This window comes from Castanea sativa, chromosome 4 (assembly GCF_040712315.1).
Source record: "Castanea sativa cultivar Marrone di Chiusa Pesio chromosome 4, ASM4071231v1".
Taxonomy (NCBI): Eukaryota; Viridiplantae; Streptophyta; class Magnoliopsida; order Fagales; family Fagaceae; genus Castanea; species Castanea sativa.
The window spans coordinates 42,184,851-42,211,348 of record NC_134016.1 but is presented as its reverse complement, the minus strand read 5'-3'; the positions used below and the strand labels follow the sequence as shown (position 1 = coordinate 42,211,348).

At 32.0% G+C, this 26,498-nt stretch overlaps 1 protein-coding gene across 3 annotated transcripts; it reads right to left on the bottom strand.

Annotated features, from left to right (window-relative positions):
- Window positions 1–11,371: 11,371 nt before the first annotated feature.
- On the bottom strand, window positions 11,372–19,916 carry LOC142631340 (peroxisomal membrane protein PEX14). 3 transcript variants are annotated; one of them, XM_075805481.1, is made up of 13 exons: window positions 19,688–19,905; window positions 18,578–18,822; window positions 18,427–18,460; window positions 18,147–18,328; window positions 17,785–17,974; window positions 17,535–17,624; window positions 14,437–14,510; window positions 14,270–14,312; window positions 14,111–14,178; window positions 13,172–13,216; window positions 13,019–13,087; window positions 11,682–12,107; window positions 11,372–11,642 (listed from the first exon to the last, which is right to left on the bottom strand). In XM_075805481.1, exons 1-13 carry the CDS (start codon window positions 19,731–19,733, stop codon window positions 11,562–11,564), a joined length of 1,593 nt encoding a protein of 530 aa, XP_075661596.1. In that variant the 5' UTR covers window positions 19,734–19,905; the 3' UTR covers window positions 11,372–11,561. The 3 variants fall into 3 exon arrangements, with proteins under 3 accessions (XP_075661596.1, XP_075661595.1, XP_075661597.1); XM_075805480.1 differs by having other exon boundaries at window positions 11,372–12,107; window positions 19,688–19,916; XM_075805482.1 differs by lacking the exons at window positions 14,111–14,178; window positions 14,270–14,312 and having other exon boundaries at window positions 11,372–12,107.
- Between the last annotated feature and the right edge of the window lie 6,582 nt (window positions 19,917–26,498).

Below are 26,498 nucleotides of genomic sequence, written 5' to 3'. Positions count from 1 at the left end.
GAAATGCAAAAAGTTTATAATATATAGGCCCTGGGTTGGGTTGTTTAGTTTTATGTGGCATGGGATTGATAGTGGTTTTTTTTTTTTTTTTTTTAATTGACTAACTTTTTTTTTTTTGATGGGAAACTTTTTTTTTTTTATGAATGAAAAATGGATAGATGGAGCTGAGTTGACGGTTTTCACCCGTGACTATAATGTCACTCTATCGACTAAATTAGTTCTTAATTACTATCAGTTTTGAAAAATTTTGAACAACTCACATTAACCCAAGTCTCAAAAGTATTAGGAACTGAATATTTCATTTGGGTGTCATACTCGTTTGTATCTATATTGTATATGTGTCATATCAACTGTTTTATGTTATAATTATTTTAGAAATAACTTATATTACAGTGTCGCACTCTTGTCTATACTTATAACTGTATCTGTGTCCATACTTCTTAGATTAGTGGTATTTTAGCCTTAATTTTATATAGAAAATGGTTATAAATAATAAGTTAAGAAGAAAGAGTGGATAGGCGCGGTAGGGAATCAAGGAAAGGGTGGACTCTGAGTGGATTATTCGGATTTCAGTTGGGTCCAAAATCTCCAATCCAACTTTCTTTTTACCAAAATATGTAATTGTAAAGAGTGATGTGATGTTGCCAGGTATATTATTATTAATTTATTATTATTGCCTGCCTCGTACAACCTTCTTTTATCGTTTTCTTTTTATTAGAACTTAAACATTTTGTAGTTCAAGTTAGTAATTATAGTAAAATTTTCTCGTCTAATTATATTTCTCAAGTTTCGCTTATATAAAAAATTAATTAGTATATTATATTGATAATAAAAAAATTAATATATACTTATAAATTAAAATTTGATTATATTTATAAAAATAAAAATAAAAATAAAAATAAAAATTATGACTTCCTGTGATGGTCAGTATTTTTTTTTTTTTTGGCTGACAGGCTGAGAGTAATGTATTTGAAAGTACTAGATACTAAAATTAAAATAATAATAATACTAGATTCTCTGCTTGGGTTGCTAATTGATTCTTTGTTATAATAAGTTCAAATATTTATTTTTTTCTGAGTAAATAATTATATATTAGATGCTTTGGCATAAGGAGAAACCTGGAAAGTACAATTTTTTTTAGGACTTTACGTGGGTGATTTTTGTTTTTTTGATTGTTGTTAATTGTTATTACTCTCATGCTATTAAATCCGTGGTTGTTTATGTTTTTTAGTGGATGTGAGTAATTAACCGTTTGTGTGTAATCCACTTTTGCATTTGGAAACACTCCCATAATAGGGACCCATCAGAAATTCTGATGGGTCCCTATTGGTCAATTCAATACAGTACTACCTACTTTACTACTTACTTTTTTCTATGAATAATAATAATAATAATAATAATAATAATAATAATAATAATAATAATGATCTCTGTATCTGTATCTATATCTATATCTATATCTATATATATAAAGTGCAAATATGTAAATGCTAGCTACAATGTCCTTTTAGTTTGTTTAATTGCACGGTAGCTACAGTGTCTACAAAAAAATTTTTTTAGGTCATCTATTTGTGTTTTTTTTCTTTTAAATATTTATATGAGCTGGCATATATATTGTTATACTGACACACCAAATTTTACAATATTTTCACAATTATTGAGGTGTCAATTTTTTATAAGTCAAATAAAATAATAACATATGAGATTATGACCAACCACAACATAAAATATTTTTTTTGTGAAAATGTTGTAACATTTGTTGTGTCATGTGTGTGTAAAAGCTACAATACTTTTTGGTTTGTTCAATATGTACTGTTCATCATTTCATTAGTTTTTTTTTTTTTTTTCCAGTCATCGGTTTGTGCTCTTTTAATATATATATATATATATATAAGCTTGCATATATTGTTATACTGACACAACAAATTTTTTTTTTTAGTCATCAGTTTGTGCTTTTTTTCTTTTAAATATTTATATAAGCTAGCATATATACTGTTATACTAACACAAAAAATTTCATGATATTTTCACAATTATTGAAGTATCAGTTTTTTATAGGTCGAAATAAAATAATAAAATATGAGACTATAACCAACCATAACTGAAAATAAATTTTTTATGAAAATATTGTAACACTTGTGGTGTGAATGTGTAAAAACTACACTACTTTTTGGTTTGTTTAATATGTATTGTTCATCACCTCATTGATTTTTTTTTTTTTTAATTTACATGAGCTGGCATATATATTGTTATGCTGACATAACAAATTTTTTTTTTAAGCCATCGATTTGTGCTTTTTTTCCTTTTAAATATTTATATGAGCTGGCATATATATTGTTCTATTGACACAACAAATTTTACAATATTTTCACAATTATTGAGATGTCAATTTCTTATAAGTCGAAAATAAAATAATAAAATATGAGATTATGACCAACCACAACAGAAAATAAATGTTTGTGAAAATGTTGTAACACTTGTGGCGTGAATGTGTAAAAACTACACTACTTTTGGGTTTGTTCAATATGTACTTATAAGGTCGCAATTTGTACATAAACCCAACAAGAGAAAGACTATATGTCCAAAGAGCCCAATACAATAAATTTATAGAGAGTGGGTTAGAAATCTTATTTCTAACGAGTTCAAACAATAATAACAATAACCCAAGATTGCGGAATAATAGGGATGGATTAGTTTGTATGAAGAAAGTTGTCCTCAGGCTCAAGTCGAGAAACAGATTCTTATATCTCTTCTCTCTCAAAGATGGATTACAGATATTCAGTCTACAGTATTTTCTTCTTTCTCCTCCGATCCCCTTTTTTCTGGGAACTTCTTTCTTCTTATACTACCTCCTCCCTCCCATTTTTGCTCTCCACGTGTAGGTCTAGATTGCTAATATTGATACTTGTCTCATCAACACCTTTCGGAAGTCTTTAGGTAATAATTGTAAAGCTGAAAATCACTGTTCAGATATCACTTCCTCATTAATGCGGCGGTAGCAGTTTTTTCTTAGATATTTCCTAACTGTTCCTGCTCCCTGTGTCCCCATGAAACATATCTTCATCCATAAGATCTCTTAAAAGATGTTTATAGTCAACATGACGTACCATATAACATTTACTTCGCTTAGCCAAGGAGATACCCCTCCTCGAATTACCTCCATTAGCTTCTTTTGCCACAATTTGCTCGTGGCTCTCTAAGTCTGACATCCATGTCACTACCAATCTATCCTCAGACAGGTAAACATACTCAAACAAAAAACCCATGGCCCAAAAACACTTCTTGGGTCTTTTATCCCTACAGCACTGTTCATAACCTCATTGGTTTTTTTTTTTTAGTCATTGGTTTGTGCTTTTTTTTTTTTAATATTTATATGAACCAACATATATATAGTTATAGTGACAACAATTTTTTTTAATCATCGTTTTGTTCTTTTTTTTATTTTAAATATTTATATGAGCTGACATATATATTGTTATACTAACACAACAAATTTCACAATTATTGAGGTGTCAATTTCTTATAGGTCGGAATAAAATAATACAATATGAGACTGTGATCAACCACAACTGAAAATAAATGTTTTGTGAAAATGTTGTAATACTTGTTGTATGAATGTGTAAAAGCTACAGTACTTTTGATTTGTTTAATATGTATTGTTCATCACTTCATTGACATTTCATTTATTTATTTTTTTCAGTTATCGGTTTGTGCTCTTTTTTTATTTAATATTTATATGAGTTGGCATATATATTGTTATACTGACACAACAAATTTCACAATACTTTCACAATTATTTAGGTGTTAATTTCTTATAGATTGAAACAAAATAATAAAAGATGAGATTGTGACCAACTACAACAGAAAATAAATGTTTTGTGAATATGTTGTAACACTTGTTGTTATCACAATATATTCACAATTGTTGAGATCTCAATTTATTATAGATCAAATAAAAAAACACTAAATCCACAATATTTTCACATTAATTTCACAATCATAGGTAAGCTACTATTGATAGATAAAAAAAATTGATATCAGTTGTGGGTCAATTTTAAAATTAGTAACAACTTGCCATCTAAAATTTGTTATGAAAAAATTATAGAGATAGCATTTCTATAAAATAAATAATAATATATCAGACCAAAACTTACCACGGTTGAAAATAAAAGTATTGTGAAAATATTGTAACATTTTGTTGTGTTCCTAGACTTTTTTTTTGGTTTAGTCAAATTTGGTGCACAATTTTCTTCAGTTAGTTTTTTTTTTAATGCATAGTTTAAAGTGGTTGTCCCAATTAAAAACCAATAATAATTTGTCACTTATAATTTGTTGTGAAAATTGTGTGAATGTAGCATCACTCTAAAATAAAATTATAGAATATCATACCAGTGCCCACCATTTGTCACAGTAAAATTATAAAATTATAAATTGGTTGTAGGTATTTAATTTGATGAAGAGTTTCAATTGTAGCATATGTCATTATTTATTGCAAATTTTTAATATTGTGACAATATTTTATCAAAACTTAGTTATTTATTGTTGGAAGATGACGACATTTGTTATCATTCTTAGTAGAATTTTTTTGTGAGTAAATAATATCTTTAGCAAATAGGTTCTAAGAAATGAAAAGGTATTTTATATCAAATAATACCAGGTCATCCGTACCAAAATCCAATAAACAAGAGATATGTGTGCAAAAATAACAACCCACTAACACATGTCTTTCAATTGTTAGTGTGTTAGTTATTTTTTGTTGACATATCTCACATTTATTAGATTTTGATAGCGCTGACATGGTGTCATTTGATACTAAATACCTTTTCCTAAGAAATTATCATACTAAATAGATAGTCATATGTTAAATAACTATTCTAAATTTAAATACATGGTTTGATACTACTTAAAATATAATTTTATCTTAAATTTCTCACTCATGGGGTAGCATGTGCCTTGCACATGCAACTCTTACTAGTAATTAAAAAAAAAAAACCAATACAATCCCTTGTTTAATAACTTTTAAGTTGAGTATTTTTATTATTATTTTTTCCAATTATTAGTTTTCCATAGCTCTCTACGTGTGTGTGTTTTTTTTTATAATTTAAATTATATGTCTATACGACTATTTAAGGAGCTTCTCCTGTTTGAGATCCTTATTTTTTTTTTTCAAAAATACCCTTACATCCCTTTGTAAAAGTAGAGACAAAATTAAAAGATAATCTGGTAAAAGATACAACTCTAACTCCCACTAAAACATTTCCTACAAAATATGGTCACTTTCTTATTCATTTTCAAATTGTTTTATTCACATATAAATTAGATTCTCAAAAAAGTTATATATAAAAAATTATTATGACACTAAACCAAAAACAAAAAGAACCTTATCGCACGCGCGAAGCACGTGTGATGAGGCTAGTACATATACATCTTTACGTAGAATAATGGTTTTATAAGTGTTTTAGAGATGAGGATCATCTTCATCATAAAATAAATAAATTAGTCAGTAATATATTTAATACACAGAAAAGTTTAATGATAATTATGATATGTATATTAGACTAAGTATGTAATGAGTATAAATAAATAAAAAGAGTATTAAATAATTTGTAAAAATGAACATATATATCTAATTTAATCAATATTTGTTTCAAGAAAAACAAACCTAGTTGGGTTTCTTTATCCAAAAATATGATAAATTAGCATTATTTTTAATTTAAAAAATAAAATAAATAAAAATAAAAATAATAATAACATGAAAAAATATACGCACCCAAAAGCTTGTGTGACAACATTAGAAAAGATTAACAAAATGTTAAATCTTTTTAAGTTTTATTATATGTCTTTTTTTTTTTTTGTGAAAAGGGAATTTACTAATATACGGATAAAATTCATTATGTAATGAATATTTAATTTTACAGTAACTTATATATTTATATGTAAAATCTTATGGATTAAATTCATGAAAAATTAAATCATTATTATAGAAATACTTTTAATAGAAATTATCCTTACAGTGCTACCAATGCTTTCAACTTGTATAATACAAATACTTTTTCTTTAGTTTTTTCTTTTTCTATTTTGATTCACAATCTATACTATTTATAACAAGATTCCTCTCTTTGAACTGAATTTTTTTATGATTCAGAAATTTGCCTCTAGATCCTACACTTAAGAATGAAACTCGGGGACAACCCGATAAATATATATCTCCAACTCCACTTAAAATTCCTACAAAATAGGATTATCTTCTACTAATTTATGTCTTCAAAACAAACTTGTAAGTGCACAATTGCACTTGGACTCAAAGACAACTACGGGCTCAGGCCCAATGAGCCTTAAACAATGAAATTTGTAGAGTGTGAGCTTGAAACCTAGGTTAGAAGTACTGAAACTTGATAACAGGCTAAAAGTTACAAACACTTGTAAATAATAAACGATAATTGCAAATAGGCCTCCTCGGACATAAGCAGAGGACTACTTCTGTATTATTTTTCTTTCTTTCTTAAAAGTTACAATTCTTAATTTCTTTTTTAGTTCCAGACCGCCCATTTTCTTTGGCGTTCATCCCCCTTAAATACTTCTTTTCCTGATGCTTTATCCACGTGTTGCTCCAACCCCCTCCCTCCTAGATATTTCTTTTCTTAGTGCCTTTGAATAGTGACCAGAAGTTTCAGTTCTACTGTTCAGGGGTCACTTCCCCATTAATGCGGCCAGGGAGGTAGGTGCAGAGTCTTTAATGTGGAGGTGGCAGCCTTTGCTTTTGGTATTTTTCTAACACCGGTGTACCTCGAAGGTTCAGGGTTTCCCCCCTTTAACCAACAGTCTTTCCGGAATAATGCCTTGACCTTCATAGTGAAGCTTCGAGTTCTCCTAGGTCTATCCGAGGAGAAACTTACTCTCGGATGTGTCCTCGGACCCTCGGCGTATGGACCGATTCGCAATACTAACAGATTCTTAGCTTAAGAGCAGGTCGGCCCTCCTTGCTACAGCCCAAAGGCCTATATGCCCACTTGGGTCCTTTTACTCCCCACAAAACTTATCCAAACAAATAAAATAAATAAATAAAACTTCTTAGTCCACTTTGTATATTTCCTTCAAGATCTCATTCCAAACTTAAAAAAAAAAAAAAAAAACTTTATGAAGAGTCACGTTTTCTTTTATTTAATACATCTCTCTCTCTCTCTCTCTCTCTCAAATTGGTGTTCTCCCACAAAGAAGATAAGGGTTCCATGGTTGGTTCATAATAATTTTTGGTAGGTACATTTTTTGTTACTTTCTCTTCTTCTTCTTCTTTTTTTTTTTTTGATTTTTTAATTTGTATATTAGTTTTTGCTGAATCTATGATTTTGCTAAAACACCATTCCAGGCCAAGAGTTTCAAACATCTTGCTCATTTTGCACTAACAAGTAACAACAAAAAAGAAAAAAAAAAAAAAGAGATGACATCATTAAATGACAGCTTAAGGCTTTTTTTTTTGGTTGTGACATAATTTAAAAGTTGAGATAAATGGGAAATTATGACACCAGGCAAAAAGAAAAAAGCCTCAATAGGCACATGCAAAACGTTTGTGATGAGGCTAATTTCATATAATTATTTCCTTGGCAATGAGATATACTTAAAATGAAATCTTAACAAGAGAAGTACATATTTTGGTATTACGACTAGGTTTGAGTCGTTTGACCATGTATCCTTTTATTTAGTTTTATTTGGTTGAGTACAACCAACTTCTTCAAGCAAAAATTTTTTTTTTTTCCTTCTAAATACATCTTATTTGACAATATCCTTATAGCTCAAATAGTTGGCATCTCCTAGTATGTTCTAGATATCTAGGGTCTAAATTCTCCTACCTCCATTGTAATTATCTAATTAACAAACGAAAAGTAAGTTCCAATTAGCTTAATTGGTAAAGTTTTCGATGGTTAAATAAGAGATCTAAGGTTCAATTACCTCCTATACCAAAAATCGTTTGGTATCTTGGTTTGATAATTAAGAACACAGTCATTAGAAACGAAAGTCATAGTTTGCAATTCTATTATAAAAAATAATAATAATAACAAACGAAAAAGTGAGATTTTTTTTATTTCACACACCATACACACCACTCACAAAGTGTGAGTATCAATTAAAAGATTTGGACACTCGATGTCCACAATTCACACTTTGTAAGTGATATGTATGAAATGTGAATATTAAGAGTGTGAGACACTCACCAAAAGTCTTGTACTTCAGTTGCTTGACACATTCTAGAATGTTCATAACATCTAGGGTTCCAATCATCAAAAGCAGAAGTCATAAGTTGAAATTCTATTATCAAATGAAAAAATAAAAAATTTAATTTCACACACCATACACACCACTCACAAAATGTGAGTGCCAATTAAAAGATATGGATACTTGGTATCCACTCTTTGTAAGTGATATCTTATATGTATGAAATGTGGATATGAAGAGTGTGAGGCACTCGCTAATAACTTGTATCTTAATTAATTGACATCTCTTAAAATGTTTATAGCATCTAGGATTTTTTTTTTGAGTAAACATCTAGGGTTTCAATCATCCTCAAGTTGTAACAATCAAATTATAAAATAAAATAAAAAAGGTTATTTTTCAATACTGTAGTATAATTATTACCAAACAATACTAGAAAAAGGCTATTTCTCTCTCTCTCCAAAAGGTGAGGATTAGATGATGAAGATTTTAAGATATAAGAAGGTCTCCAACGAGGAATCATGAAAACACACACACACACACAATGAATTCTTCCATTTTTTAAACGTAATAGAGATCATGACCCTTCTATTCTTACTATTACACATTGTTTTTATTCTTTGACTATATCCGCAACAAACAAAAATGAAGTAAGTACTGAAGAAGAAAGGTGCTGAACTTGTGCAAAAAACGTTTGAGACTAGTACGCAACCAATGAGACAAATCACGTGCATGAACTATTGGCAAACGTTTTTCACAAATTTCACATTTGACGAGTTCTTTTATATATTCTCCCTAACAACACAGAATGAATAAATGCAAGCTTTGTGAAAAATTAATGTAGTTTTCAAAGTCAGTATTTGCACACTTCTTTTGTATATAATTTAGCATGTCTTGGGTTCTAGATGGCTCAACTGATCAAGATTTGTGTTGCCAAATAAGAGATATGAGTTTTAATCTCTTGTCAATACAAAAAATTGATTAATATTTTAATTTAATAATAAAAAATAATTATTATGGAATAGGTGTCATAGATTTGAAATATTATTGCATCTATAAAAAAAATTAACACGCTAAATTAACATATTGTTAGTGTAAACCCTCAGAGTAAAAAAAGTGGGACCAATCAAGGGCCGAATAATCTTGTTTTGAAATATAAAAAGACAAAAAAGAAAGAAGAAAAACCAAATAATGGGGCATCTTAATTAAAAAAGAATTATAAAAGCTAGTTGAGTATAAATTAAATAAATTATATACATGACATGAGATTTACATGGGAATAGGCCTCGTGCTGGCAGTTGTAGCTAGGTTTGGTGATGGGGCTCACCATGCACCACTAACTTTTTTTTTTTTTGAGAAAATGCACCACTAATTAATACATGGATCTTTGAACATTAAAAACCTCCACTAGACCACCAAGTCAAGTTAATTGTTGGGACCATAATATATATACAGCATATTAGTGCGAGAGACTATTTCCTGATAAGATAAATACTTTGTGACAATATTTTTCACAAAATTTTTATAAAAAATTTTATGGCACAGGTTGTTGAGGAAAAATAGTTTTAGTAGTGAGCTCAGATTGAAATCAATAATAATTTATCATTTAAAATTTATTATAAATATTGTGAAAATATTATGAACATTCACTAACAATTTATCATTTAAAATTTGTAAATATTGTGAAAATATTATGAAATGTAACACTTCTCGCGATAATCCTCCTACAATGAAAAGACTTGCACCCATAAAAAAAAAAAGAAAAAAAAAAGAAAAGACTTGCTCCCTACTGTTACAAAAGATATGATTAATTGATTAATGTATTATGAGGAGCAATAAGCGGAGGAAAGTGGTAATAAAACTAGTGGGAAAGTGGACTTGACGTGTAGTGATCTCCTGCGAGGAGAGAAGCTCTGGTCGGCAGAAAGTGGCCACCACTGTCTAGCCAATTCATCCCACAAAGTTCCCAATACGAAATTCCTTCCTTCCTTCTAGACTTTCAACAATCTCTCTGTCTCTCTCTCTCTCTCTCTCTCTCTCTCTCTCTCTCCTTCTCAATAATAAGAAAAAAATTAAATGCTAATTCTCCTCTTAAACAAAACCAAACAATATTAATGAACTATAAGGTTGGCCAAAATGGCTATATACTATTATTTAATAATATATCACTGTTTGTAAAATATTTAGCAATTTATCACTTTTTTGAAACTCAAGTTTGCTGAGTAACTCGAGGTTCAAACACTCAAGTTCTTTGAAAAATTAGCCTCTAATTTTGCCGTACTATTTTTTATGGAACTCGAGTTTTATTAAAAAAAATGGTGGCTATTTTTCATAGAGAAAAAAAAAAAAAAAACTAATAAGATGAATGGGTGGACATGACATGCACAAAGCCCACAGATACTAAAAATAGGCTGTTTATTTGGTTGACCCGAATTGGGCCATGCTAGGTAGGATTCTTTAATTATGCCCAAAAGAAATAAAAAAGGAGAAGGTAGGATTAGGATTCTATAATAAGTCAAGCGTGCATTATGTCATTATGCACTCGCAAGTTTTGGAAAGATAACTGACATAAAATATGAAGCAGACCCCATTAATCAAATGAAGACTTGACCAATCACTGCTACCTGGAGGTTATCTCATCTTCCCTAACATAGTGGAAATCAGGACTCTAGATGGTGTAAGATTCATACTCAAAACTGATTCCAAGGTAAAAAGGCTAGTGCTCGCGAGGCAAGGTGGAATTGTTCGGGAAGAAAAAGCATAAACTCTAGATTTCCGCTCACAATAAGTTTAAGTATACAAAAATTTTCAAAATTTGTTTTCTCAACTGTGGTTTTTTTGTTTTTTTGAGAAAATGTTTTCTCAACTTTTGATGCGGTATATTGTGGTTGAATACATAATAAATGTGGTACTAGTGATGAGCCATGTGAAAGTGATGTTCCACTTGCAACTTTCAACCTAAGCAAGTTGTAAAAAACAGTTGTCCCTACTTTAGCTAAACTTTAACTATAGCAGATAAAGAGAAGACGCGATAGATATGATCTGCATTTCGTAGCAGCTTGGCAGTAAACATTGCCAATTTTAGAAGGCCATAACAAACCCGTACAAAAGGAGCTAGAAATGCTTGCATACGCTGAACGCAAATAATATATGCTTGCACTATGTTTCATAAGGGCTTTCTCTCATTATTGATTATAACTCTCATTTTCTCATGAAAGTAAGTCCACGTTTCTTGCATTCAAATTCTTTTATAACTACACAATAGCATGGGATCATTATTCGATTCAAATTGATCCAAAACATTCCATGGGCCACTACTACAAACTTAAAAAGTATACATGTGGGTACCTTAGATTAAGTTGAATGAACACTTTGCTCATAACTGTGATCTTCTTGTATCTCACTTGAGTTCAGCACTGAGCTCCCACCATTAATCTCCACACTTGAGTTCAGCACCAAGCTCCCACCATTAACCTCCATCGCACCTCCAGATTCAGATATTTTTGTGACCCTCAGCAACTCATCAGTTACATCTGAAGGATTTGTGACTGACTGATCATCAACCAACTGTTCTCTCTGAACTGCTGGTTTTGGGCGTCGGATGGCTTCAGCTGCTTCTGGCATTGCAACTGGGGGTGGCTGAGGAGGGACCCATGAACGCTGAACAGGTGGTTGAACAGGTGGCTCACTGAATCGTTGACCATAAATCCCTGCCTTGAGTTCATCTCCATTTTCAATCTCTGTGATTTTGACATTTTTCTGTTGCCACCAAGGTACTGAACTGTCACCATTTAACTGATAGGTTACTCCATTGTCTTGTACCTTGGAAGTCAAGCCTTCGCTGCTTACTTGAGATTGAAGTGGTTGGCTTGAGTTATGGGCCTGACTAAGCTCCCATGGCTACTCAGGAGTACATGAAGTAAAAATCAGTTTCATTCTTTTCAAACGAGCAAATCAACAATCAATTTTATTTGGTGTGAATGCAAGAAATTTACCATTTTCCTTTTCCACATTTTTCAACAGTGATTAGAGTAACAAATTGAAGAAGGAATTTTTCTTTTCCTCTATTTTATGACTCTACATTTTTATAAAGCATGCATCTACTCTAGGCCATTTCTAAATTATTTATAGCCATAAGATTTTTTTTTTCTTCAGTTGGTAAGTACACATGTACATACTACGGATTTTGAACCCAAGACCTTACTCTTAACCCTACTCATATGGGAGAAGGTGACATTTGATTTAGAGCTCATGGTAGTGATTGTTGGGCTTTTAAGAGGCAACATATTCATAAAAGTGTAACTGAAATAAGAATGTTAAGCTAAATTAGTGAAAATACATGAAAAGATAGAATTTGAAATGAGAAAATTCGCTTAAAGATAGAGGTGCTCCATATTAATAAAAAGATAAGAGAGAGTCACTTGAGATGGTTGATCATGTTTAGAGGAGAAAGATTAATACTCCAATGAGAAAAGGTGAGTTGAAAGAACAAAAAAAGGTAAAGGAAAACCAAAAATAAAATTAGTAGTAGTAAAAAATGACATGTTAATTAAGGAAGTAATAAAGAGTATGACTTTGGACAAAATAGAATGACAAAAAAGAATAGATGTGGCCGCCATTGACTAATCTATTGAAGATCCATAGCTTATCCCAACCCACCATTTTATTCCTTTTCTTTTCTTTCTCCAAAATAGCCCAACCCCTAAAATAAGTTAAATGTTATGAGTGTTTCAGTTTTTCCGATAGTCCACAAAATCTATTTTTGAAAAAGAAATGAACTATCTTAGAAGGAAAAATGCTCAAAAACAAACCTTAGCTCTAGGTGCTAAACGAGGATTTGATGGTTGCTGATTAGGGTTTGGGGGTTGATCATTTATGTCCTGCATATGAATTTAGAATGACCCAGTATTAGCATTGACCTCACTAACAAGCTGATCTCAACAGAACATTTACACATAGTTTACTCTGATATTAGGAGGTCTCTCCCCTCTTTGGATCATGGCCATAATCTGCAACACCATGAGCAAGATATTAACATTTCATATCAGTGGACGGTGGCAGTATGTATCTGGCTTTAAAGTTAATCAAAAATGAAGAAAATCAGAACAATTTGCAGACAGTAATTGGTTCTGAGTTAGAATAACAAAGATCAACACACATAATAGTATGAAGTGCATCATTACAGTCAAGACAAACCCATGGATCTAAATTAAGCATCAACTATGGATAACAGCAAACAGATATTAAAGCAGATAACAAAATATGTTACAGGCCTGAACATAATTGAAAGTTATTCACAAGAATGAAAATTTGACAGTCATTTCAATCTCATGATTATTTCCCTTTTTCTTTGGCTATTATCTTCTTTAATGCTTGTTCTGAAACTTTTGATAACAAATAACAAACTAATATAAGTATGTAGTTAGACAAAAAGTATACAACTACTCAGATATGGACTAAGTCTAACAATGGTCAGAAATCAGAGAATTAAAAGATGGTAGTTGTAAGTGCACAATTGCACTTGGACCCAAAGACAACTGTGGGCTCAGGCCCAATGAGCCTTAAACAATGAAATTTGTAGAGTGTGGGTATGAAATCTAGTTTAGACTTACAGTAGTCATATGCTCTCAGTTCCAATATGTAGTCATTCCCATAAAACATCTCTACCACTGACTCTGGTGGAGTAATTCCCAAAGATGTAGCACTCTCTCACAAGATAATCTAACACTTCATACCTAGCTAATTAATTATATAATCTTCCCAATATTTTTAAGTGATTAATATGCATGTCATTGACTCTTACAATTACTAGACATGACAAGTAAAGAGGGACTATACTCAAGCATACGGTCATACATTATGTTGTGTTTCTCATCAATGGAAATATCAGGTTAACTACTTACATCCATATAGGACTTAGGGTGAGGTGCAACTGATGGCTCTGCAGATGTGGGAGGCGAGGAAGATCTCACTGTACAGAAAATTTTAATTATAAAACATTGAAATTTAAACCAATTAAAATATACACAAGAGAGAACTGCCACTTGATCCCCAAAGTGTACCTGAGCGCAAGTCATAATCCACCTTGTTGTTTACATACATTTGCTGCAGAACATTTAAATTAATAAAACCTTAAACCTTAGAGAGGCCACGTCGATGAGAGTAAGTTCTCTAAAATCTTCTTTAGATAGCATGAAGTGTTCTCAAATTATGCCAATGTTCAGCTTACCTTTGAATTCGATATAGCAATTCCATGATCCTCTTGATCAACAAAAGAGGCTCTCCCTTGGGTGTTTGATTGTCCTGATGATTAGGCAGAAAGAAAGGATATTCAATAATAAGAATAGCATATTGCTAGTAATTGGTGAGACGTAATTTGTAGATATGTCCTTCAAGATCTAACAAAGAACAAGGGTATTAAGAATGTTAGATGTTATCCCAATGAGCAATGGGATTTTCTGGATACAGCTGAACCACTAACAATGAAGCAAAGAGACTATTTAGCATCTTATCAGAATACCTAAGAAAACCTACGCAACAGCATTGACAGCAAAGAACAATGGCTTGACAGATTGCTCAGCTTGGCTCAGGCACTAAACTAAATATTCATTTGGATCAGCAGAGTTTGAGTGCATACCTTTTTTATAACATGCATTCATGATATATGTGACACTGTTGCAAGTTGGTCACATATAAGATGCCTCTGATCAATTTTCCAATAAAAAGAAAACAATAAGAGGACTCAAAACACCAGTATTTAAGAAAACAAAAAAGTTTTAAAGTATAAAATTACTATTGTCTGTAACATTGTTGTTTAGAAATCTTGTATGTAATTCCAAAAATTTAGAGTTGGCAAATCCCATGACTAAAATCTTAGGACAAATTGTTTGGATTTTGTTATAGGAATGGTGATTAAGATGTGAGTCCGGGTTCTATGATGAAGGTTTACATAGGTTTGTGGTTCACGTTGAAGATCATCAAGACTTGAAGCTTGGTAAGTGATCTAGGGACCAAAATCCACACATTAGAGACCATGTTTTACTTTTGGTTCCACATCTTGCATGGAACATGGTTTAGAATCTGTGTCAAATGGCCTGTTTTCCTTGGTAAGAATAGGCAAGTAAATTCCTTCCCGAAATTCCTAGCCAAATGGTTATAAAAATTGTCAAATATGTGTATTTTTCTACTTCTTTAAAAACAAAACGGTGCTTTCTTCGTACTTCGTTTGAGTAAAAATTCACTTTGTCGATCGATCTACCTTCCTTCGAGTAAAACTCCTAAAAACTTTTGATCGACTGAATTGGTTATTTGGTTGACAAGAATCTAGGATTTAGGAAAATCTGGTTTAAAATTAAAAGCCTTGGATCATTCGATCAACCGTTTAACACATTCAATTGACCGAATATGTTTTGAAACTTTTAAAAATTTTTTTTTTTGGGAGGAGAGAGGGGAGTCGATTCAAACCAACAACACGGGAGATTGAGGACGACGTAGGTACCATCAGGCCTTTCTATATATAAGTAAAAAATTTATTAGAAAAGGAAAATAAAATGGTACAAAAATTTATGTGTGCAACTCCTTTCGAAAGAAAACAACTCAAAATAAAAGAGACAATAAAATCAACAAAAGACAAGGAGGGGGTGCCACCTAGAGCATGTATCCAGTCAAACAACGACCAATATATGCTCTTTAATGACAGGCAGGACCATCAGACCCGATTATTACTTTTGTACCCAGAATCCACATGACACATAAGGGCAAGGCTCACCACACCTTAGCTCCTCTGTGGTACTGAAACCGACCTTGCCAACATTCCAACAGTTCAACCACAGATTTGGGCATCACCCAAGCCAGCTCAAATAAAGTGAAGAAGAAGGACCATATATTTGTTGCCATAGAGCAATGAAGAAGCAGGTGATCAATGGATTCCCCACTGCACTTACAAGTTACACATACAACACCAATCAACTATCAAAATGTGTTTCTTATGAAGATTTTTAACTGTAAGAATTTTTCCAAGATCAGCAATCCACACAAAGAATTCCACCTTTCTTGGAACCTTAGCCATTCAAATGCTCTTCTAAGGGGGGGAAAAACTGTTTGTGGAACCCTTGAGAGCATTAGAATACTTACCTCTAACACTACTTTTTAGATGGTAACCACAAGGCTCAATCGTGACCAGTCGAAGCAGAAAATTTATCATATAGCACCTCAAAAAAAGTATCAACAAATTCCAACTCCCAATCCTGCAAAGGCAGGATGAACTGAGAATTCCAAAGATTACCCTCTCCCATTGACACAATTTGCTCTAAATTTCAGGCCAAAGAATCATTAAAAGTGTGTGTGTGTGTGTGTGTGTACTTTTAATGATTCCTTGGCCTGAAAGTCTTTTTCTCTTCATAAGGATCTTGTAACACAAAATTTAGAGCAAGCTCAGAGTTTCTATAGGTTAACAATTGAATGATTTTTCTATTTCATAAGTCTCTCTAGTTCTTAAGTTAGAAAATCTTTGTAGAGTTTTCTGGTGGTTTGTCAAAACACTTCATTTCGTGAGAGAAGGACCACATCCACAAAAGTTAACTTCTATGAGAGCTTAAGTGTTTAGAGACTATAAGATTTTTTAGGGTGTGTGGTGTCTATAGAGGTCTTCTAGGGAGATTCTGGAATCTCTTATCCGCAAATAGATTTCATACCAAAGATTACACGTGTTGAAAACAAAACTTGGAGATAAAGCATGTGTCACAATGTAGATTCAAGCAGAGAGTAAGGTGGATAGCCAATTTGACATTAGGGGACTCAGGTTTGAGTTGGTAACTCTTTTTAATAATTGTTTTTATAAATGCATATCTTTGGCTGGACGAGGTTCCATGATTTTTCCTAGTTTTGGGTTTCCACATAAAATTCCTTATGTCTTATGTGTAGTTGTGTTCACTTTACTTTATTGCTTTAATTATTACACGCATGATTAAACTAATATATATATTTTTGGAAATATAAACTTGCTTCCACAACACATAGCAAGCAATTCATATTCACCTAGGTAAAGGGAATTTCTCCATTAGTATCAAAGTGTATCAATGCTAAAGTTTTTGGATGTTTAATGGCTAAACGCCTATATATTAGCAACTTAGAAGCAGTTAACACACAAACACGGAGTTGTAATAGAATTAGATGCTTTGCAAACAACTCTAATGAGATGAGCAAGCTCACCCTTAACGAATAAAGAACTTAATATTCAGTGCTAAAGGCAGAAAATCAAGAACCAAACTCTTTTTCAGGAATAAAAGTTTCGTATATCTTCTTGTTCAGAAAGCAATTTTTCAGTACCTTCCAATTTCCTTATGGCATTAGTCATTGACTTCATTTCTCGTACTTGCACATCCAAGAGATTAGTAAATTCTTCAAAACGTCTCCTTTCTGGCCATGTATAGAATAAAGTAAAGCGATCAAAGAGATATTACTGATAAGTGAACATTCCAAAACAAAACAGAAATGGGTGGAAAAAAAAAAACCAACAAAGAAAAATAGAAAGAGATCCCTTGAGACAAAATAAGCTAAAATTCAAGTATAAACCCACCTTCATTTTTTGAATTCAACATTTCTTGACTTGCTTTTGCCACATCAGCTGCTGCCGCTGCAGCTGCTTTTGCAGCAGCAGCTGCCTCCTCTGCTAAACTCGGTTTTGAATCTATTTTCTTGACAATGTCATCTTCTTCCTCCAATACAACCTTGCGTATCCAAGTCTTCAATCTTGGAACAATAGATTTCTAGAAGAAGGAATTTGTTATCAATTATTGTGAGCAAGCTTGAGATATCAAGTAGTATAAGCTGATGCATACAGCCAGTCAGCCATAAGTGAAGCTTGGTGAGAGAACCATACAAATACAAAAACATCTGAATAATGGATTGCATGATTTCAGAAGGGTCAATCATTGGTACCTTAATTAGCACAGCTGTTCCAGCACCTGAAACTGCCAGTAATCCTATAGCAAAAACAGCATGAGACCAGTGGAATCGAGACCGCATTGAGGAAATGGTACCAGGGGGAGCAGCTGCTGCAGGCTGCAGAGTTTGTACCACGGCCTGTGGCTGACTGCTTGATGATGGCTTCACCTCCGCATCTGTTAGCATTTTGATAAATTACATACGAACATTAGTTATAAAGGATAAGCTACTAAACTCCGGTTAAACCCAACTCTGAATTAATATTTAATAATACCTTGATTAACATTGGTTGCACTTGGTGGCGGGTCCTGTAAATTCAAAACAACGTGGGGCACCAAAAAAATAACAGAAATGGGTGATCTGCATATAAATGAATGCTGTAGCTAACAACAAATCAATATATCATGATAAAAGAACCAACTTACAGGAACACGTTTAAAGGCTTCGTCTATCTCCTCCTTTGTGAGGCCCTTCTTTTCAAGAAATGATCTTCTGTAGATGACCGGAGAACCTCTAACTTTGGGGTGTGAAAGAAATTTAACTGCATTTTGCACTTGTTCCTCTCGCATTGGCTCGGAATTGACAAACACCGACGTTGGAGAAGTTTGACTTGGAGCCTCCACCTTAGAATCTTGCTGATCCTGATTTGTTGGTTGTGTTGGTTGTGTTGCTGAAGATTTCATTAAAATTTTTTTTTTTAAAAAAAAGCACTTTTTTTCTTTCTTTAATCATGAAGTTGCAGCATCTCTAATTTGGCAAAATTTAGAACACACACGCAAAACTTTATTCATTTTTTTTGTGATAAGGTAGGGAACCTTTATAAAGAAGAGCCCTTTCTACTCGCTCCAGCTAGTAAAACCTATGAGCAACTAACCCCATCTACCAAAAACCAGTTTCTAGGCAATCCAGGGGCATTCACCCCTAATGGGCTATAAGCAGTTTATGCTCATGCGCAAATCAGTTGCAGTAGAAAGGAGCATTATAAAACACCCTTGTGCTTCTAGCACAAATGCTCATTAAATTGAAACCAGGAAAATCACCACAGACAAAACACATAACAGCAATTTTTCCATCACCAATTCAATTGTATAGACAACAATCCATACATTGTGTACCATACACCTCCCACATATCCCGACATTTTTCACTAATTTTTTTTTTACCAGTTCTCATCTGAGCCCCACCAATAACTTCCATTCAATCTCGACAGTTGTGAAATATTTTGCCAAAAATGTTATAACTCTATACTCATTGAATAATTTCAGGATTTAAAAAGAAAAAAAAAAATTCCTATCATATGATGCCTTTTCGTTTGACACCCACTTTAGCACTTTTAACACACAGCAAATTGTCCTACTTTCTTTCTTTCATAGTTTGAATAAAACCCAGATTACATACACACACACACACACACACACAAAATCTTATCGGTGAAAGTTGTTTTATTCATTTTATTTTACGTAGCATCTCTTATTTTTTTTCAACAAGAGTGAGAAACAACAACAAAAATGAAGAGAGAGAGAGAGAGATCAGACCGGGGGTGGGCGGATTGCCGTCCGTTGGATTGGGAGGAGTCGCCATGATAATCAGAAGTGAATTTTACACCACTCTGCCGGAACGGAAATGAATAAAGGGAAAACAAAAAAAAACAAAAAAAACAAAAAGTAGGAAGAGGAAATTGTGGAACTATTGTATATATAAGAGGAGAGAGTGCTTAACAGAAAACAAGGGTCGGGCTCTGAGTCTGAGAGGTGGTTTTTGCTCATCCCGAGTAGTATATTATCATTATTTTTAATAAATTTTTTTTTTTTTTTTTGTATAATTATATTAATGATTTTTATATTTTTTTTGAAATAATTTCGTAGTAGTCATATTATCTCTTTATCATCGGACCAAGATACTAGTTGACTATATTGATTGTATAGACTATATTGTCTATTTGTCATTTTTGACTGTACTAGATTGCTTTTACTAGTATACACACTCTATATAAATCCCTTTTCGGGCTAAATTGGGCCTTTCACAGTTGTTCTAGTGTATCCCACCGACTACTCTCAGTCCTATTTTTCTTTTTTATTCTATAATTATAAGCAAATAATAAAGATTTAAATTTTGAACGTTTTCGTTAAAAAGATCGGGAGATGTTAGTTGAACTCTTGACCGTTTTCAATCCATTTTAAGATAGCCTTTTGTGCTTTACTATTTGTGTGTGTATATATATATATCAATTTTATTACAAAAAGATTTCCAAATTACCATGACAATATATGTGGATGGTGTTAAATCAACAACACACACACACGACAAATAAACTATTTAATTATTTTCTATTTTATAGTTAAAAATTGACACATCATTATTTTACGTCTAATATAATGAAATTTGTAATAATTGTAATATTACTTTTAGGGGACATAAAAGTTGGAGAAATATCAAGTATAAATGCTTGTGAGGTATGGAGGTAATAGTTGGGATTCAAGTTTCTAGAAGGGAGCTTTATACACATATACACTTAGATTAGACTAGAATAAAATTTCTATTTTGCATAAAAAAAAAGTTGGAGAAATATGAGTTGTTTCATGATTTAAAAAAAAAAAAAAAAATAAAGCTGATATATTAAGGGTTGCTTCATGTAGTCATGCTTGCCATATGTGAATGTGGAAAAGATAATATGAAAGGAAATATTAGTTGGACAAAAGAAAACTGAGCCTCATTTATAAAAAACAAATAGTCTTTCAATTTATCCAAAAAAAAAGAAAAAGAAAAAGAAAATTGAGGCTCCATAGTCCATTCCATTGTGTAGTTACAAGCTAGTGGCCTAGTACAATGTTTTTTGCATTGTGGGCTGAAGACGCATATTTAGGAAGTCCAATATGTGGCCATTATAAATTTATAACATTCTTTTTAAGATTAGCCCAAATGTTTGGGCCAGCCCTTGAAGGAGTTCATTCGGTCACTGCAAACATACAACCAACTTATGGGTTAGACCCTGAAACCCATAGAATTTAAGACAAAAATTTTAATGTTTTCTATAATTTATTTGTTCATCTGGAAGCAAGTTGAATTGAGAATTGATCTTTAGTATTTGGGAGGGATGAGATGAGATGAGAGAAAACCATTTATAGGATGAACTTTCTAAATTGATTGATTTTTTGGATTGATATTTCTTGTATCAAACAAGCAATTTTAATAAAAACAATAAAAAAGGGATTGATTAAATCAAATTAATTAGATCTTCATTAGAATTATGATTCTTTGTCAAGATAGTTTGAATTTCGAGTCTCAAAGTTGGAATGACCAAATGTAACAATAATTCTAAAACCAAACCCTTTCCCACAACTGTCTTATGTGGCTAATTGTGAGTGGTGAAAAATAAGTAGTGAGTACATGTGAAACTAACAGTCAATCAGTCATAGTTTTCTACATGGGATGGTTATGGTAAATGTTATGGTTCTAGAATAACTCCAAAAGTAATTGCATTAGGGGTTCAAATAATAGATAAGTGGTAATAATATTGTTTATGGTGTCTCATATTCTCATGCATGTGGTTCAAATCCTACCTTCCTCTCCCTTACTGTATACCAAACAAAAAAAAAAAAAAAAAGTAAATAAATCCAAAAAATCTTTTGATTGCAATATAATTTTGCACTAAGTGTCCATTTTAATTTTCTTAATTTTGGTGCCAAGTGACTCATTCATAAAACTCAACGTAAAAGTTGTAGTGACCATCTCACTCATCTAAATAAGTCCACCTTACTATCACTATTGTTGAATGTTTTCATACATAAACATGAATTATAACCTAGTTTCACTTAGTTTTTCATATATTTATAATTATTAATGTAATTTGATAAAGATATAATCCATTAAAAAATGAGCGATTCATTTAGTGCCCCAATAATCAAAAAAATTATACTAGGGAGGAACTTAACTCGTCTAGTTTTTTTTTTTTTTTGAGGAAACTCCCTCGTCTAGGTTGATGTTCATTATAATTTTTTTTTTTATATATAATAAATACCATATGATTTCAACTTAAGTTATGGTATGCATATATTTTATGATAATTACTTTTTACAATCATGCTAAGACATCAATATATTTCTGTATGTCCTCTCTCTCTCTCTCTCACTCTTTCTCTCTCTCTCTCTCTCACACACACACAAGGTTGTCAAAATCAAGATCTTACGTAGAATCGTTGAAGGTAGGTGGGATAGTAGGATTGTAGGATCAAATCGTGAATCATAAGATCTTACATATTTTCAAATTTAAAGCAAAAAACACATTAATAATGGCTTTGTATGTTGAATACTCACGTAAATTATAAATTCATCCATAAAAAAACTTAGATTTGCATCATATGATGTAATTTGCATGTCATACATCACTAAATCTATACTAACGAAACAAATATATTTAAGTTTTGACTCAAGGTGTCTAAAAAGTTCAATAAATGTTTAATTAGCAACCAAATACCAAAATATTTATCAAAACATATGGAAAATATTTTCCAAGTTCTAAGTTTCAAGTTTGAAATAAAAAATAAGTTAGCAAATGGAAACTAGCTAACTACAATATGAAATCCAAAAGAAAGATGAATATTAAGGTGAAGTGAATATTTAACTATTCTTATTCTAAGATTCTTATAACCACCGTCCTAAATTCCTAATCATCATCGTCTATGTAAACATTATATATTTGTATACTAGAGATGTAAAAGACATCAAAATACAATTTCACACTCAACTATTCAAGTTATACCACTCAATAACAATTAAAAAGCATGTACAAGAAAAATTAATCAATCAATATACAAATACAAGCATATTTGATGAAATTATATATATAAAAAAATATTTTAGTAATATTAGAACACAAATTAATATATTGATCATAAAAATTTACAATATTATAGCTTAAAAGGCAACAAAGGTAACATCAAATTCTTCATTTAGAAATGATGAAGCATTTTTTCATTTAAATTACAAGTGAACTAGAAACTAGAAAACATTTGCTTAGGTTAACATAATTTTATAAAATTAAAAAAAAAAAGTCATATCATTATAACATGAAAAAATAAAAACCCTTAAAGTTTCATTAAAACAGAAAATTTATCCCATAAAAAATTATGTTTTTGGTAGGATCGGTAGGATCTCATATGATCTTACAATCCTATACAATCTTACGTACGATCCTACTATTTTTATGATCCTCATGTGATTTTGACAACCACACACACACACACGCACATATATTTTATGTGAGATTTGTTCCTAGATTTCTTATTAAAATATAAGAATGAAACAAGGATAATGAGGATTTATGTAGAAAATTGACTTTGACCCCAAAATGTAGGAACTAAGATGACATTTTTGTTTTTTTTTAATAATAAATACCATATGATTTGAGCTTATAGTATATATTTCATGATAATTACTTTTTACAATCATGCTAGGACATCAATATATTTCTTTTTGGTATATGTGAGATTTCTTCCTAAATTCCTTATTAAACTTTAAGAATGAAACAAGGCTCATGAAGCTTCGTGCAAGAAATTAATTGCGACCCCAAAATATAAGAACCAAAATGATATTTTCGTTTTTTTATTAAGAAATACCATATGATTTGAACATATGGTGTGTATTTCATGATAATTAATTTTTATAATCGTTCGAAGACATTATGTTAGTTCGTTTAGACTCCTTTACACTCAAATTGTTTAACCTAATTAATTAACCAAGTTGTTACTTAGGTTTATTATTCAGATCTAGGTTAAACACAAACAATCATATCACATAAAGCAGAAAATAAATAACACAGGCGATATGATGACCTAGGAAAACCAATGAAACTGTCTAGTTTAAAAGTAAAAAACTTGGGGAGGATTTAACCTAAACTATACCCAAGGCAACAAATTCGCTATGATAAAATGAAAGTGTTTACAATAGATTTTTCCCAAAATCTAAATCTACCTTTTGTAGTTCTTACTCACATGACTACACGCAGTTTTGAATCCATAGACTCTTCTATTTGAATTTGTTGAACACAAACACTCACGTTTGTGACTCTGAGATCCCACTTAAAGGTTTAGATCATCAACATAAACACTCTATTTTGTGAATTCAAGACCACCCTTGAAGGTTTAAATCTCTAGCATCTTTGATGACTAGTGATGACATCAACTTCTACAACACCGAATCTTGAGTTTCTTCAAAGAATAACACCAGTAGAAGATTTGAGAGAGTTTTGGGTACAAAAACCCTAGATATACAATTGGAGGCACAAGATACACTCTTCTCTCTCTAAAAACCCCTCCTAGAGTTAGCTTATAATGTCCTTTAAATACTGCAAAAAATGGGTCACGATTTGGGCTTGAAACAATCAAGTTATGAGTTTTTTACGTTTGCTAATTTTTGCTGATCTGTGACTCTCGGCCAATAGAACAGTAATCGAGAGAACCAAATTGCATCTCACTTTTTCATCCTGAACTTGAGTTTTTTTTGTCTTGGACTTGAAAGTGCACAATGCTAACTCAATGAAACTTACTTTTTATCATGGTTTGCCAACACTATAAACTCAAATCCTAACACATTAATTTTTGTGAAGATAGCACCTAACAGTAAATAAGCGAAAATTAAATAATAAGCATACACAAAAAACACAAGAATTTACATGGTTCTGCAAACTGCATACCTTTATGGTAATGACGGAGAAATTTCACTATAAAAATAGGGAGATACAATAGTGCACAAGAACATTCTCAAGAAACCCAAATCCCAATACACCCTAACTCTCTTTCACCCACAAGACAAGAAAACACTATTCTTCTTCTTATGCAATTCAACACAAACCTAATATATATATATATATATATATATATATATATATATATATATATATATATATATATATATATGTCATAGGTCGACTGGTGAGGGTTCCTATTACTACTTGTATTTGGTTTAGAAGACTGAATTGGGCTTGGTAATTCAAGCCACACGGGGCCCAACATCAACAAATCTCCACCTTGGCTTGAATTGATCAAGCTACGCTAGCAAACTCCTCCATCGCCTCCCCTTTAGCCCTTTAGGGCTCATAAGTTGCAAACACCAATCAAGTCCAAACAGTGCTTGAACTTGTCTATTAGAACTGGCTTTATTAACATATTAAAGGCATTCTCACTAGTGAGAATCTTCGACAAAGAAATATCACTAGACAAAACCCATTCTCTGATCTTGTGATACCGCACAACAATATGCTTTGTTCTTGCACGATATACCTGATTCATCACTAAATGAATTGCACTCTAACTATCACAATGTAGCACCATGCTATCCTGCTTGGAACTAAGCTCATTAACCAGTCCACTAAGCCAAACGGCTTCTTTTCCTACCTCTGTCATTGCCATATATTCTGCTTCTGTAGTGAATAAAGCAACTACATCTTGTAGTGTAGACTTCCAGCAAATTGGGCCACCAGCAAACCTAAACACATAGCCTATCATAGACTTTCTAGAATCAAGGTCTCCTGCATAGTCGGAATCCACATAAACCACAGCTTCTGTACTAGCTCTCTGATTAAATAGGATACCGAAACCACGAGTGCCTATAAGATATCTAAAGATCCACTTTACTGCATTCCAATGCTCTTTGCCTAGATCCGCCATATACCTACTGACCACACTGACTGCATTAGAAATATCAGGTCTAGTGCACACTATAAAAAACATAAGACTTCCAACTGCATTCGCTTATGATACTTTAGACATATACTTTGACTCCTCATCTGAACTTGAACACAACTGTGAGGACAATTTAAAATGGACAGAAAACGGTGTACTAATAGGTTTTGCATCAAGCATACTAAACCTTTCTAACACCTTCTTTAGATATCCCTTTTGAGATAACCATAATTTACCAGCCCTTCTATCTTGATGAATTTCGATCCCAAGGATCTTCTTGGTAGCTCTAAGATCCTTCATGTCAAATTCACTACTCAACATAGACTTCAACTTCACAATTTCTTGCTTACTCTTTGCAGCTACTAACATGTCATCAACAGATAGAGCAAGAAATATATAAGAGCCACCAGCAAGTACTCTAAAATAAACGCAACAGTCATACTCACAGCGCATATACCCATGTGTGACCATGAATGAATCAAACCGTTTGTACTATTGCTTGGGAGACTGCTTCAAGCCATATAATGATCTCTTCTAGGAATGGTAACGGGTCGGGTTCGGGCCGGGTTTTTGTATACTCGAACCCGACCCACGAGCCAAGACCGTGACTCGAACCATGCCTGATTATTAATTGGATTTTTTTTTTCGGGGCCCAGACTCGCCCCGCC

Bases quoted from the DNA above. Each gene is read 5' to 3' on its own strand.
- LOC142631340 (XM_075805480.1), bottom strand. From the start codon at position 19,733: ATGGCGACTCCTCCCAATCCAACGGACGGCAATCCGCCCACCCCCG. The intron at 18,461-18,577 runs GTAAGTTGGTTC...TTGAATTTACAG, and splicing joins AAGCCTTTAAACGTGTTCCT to GACCCGCCACCAAGTGCAAC. The intron at 18,329-18,426 runs GTATTATTAAAT...AAATGCTAACAG, and splicing joins TGCAACCAATGTTAATCAAG to ATGCGGAGGTGAAGCCATCA.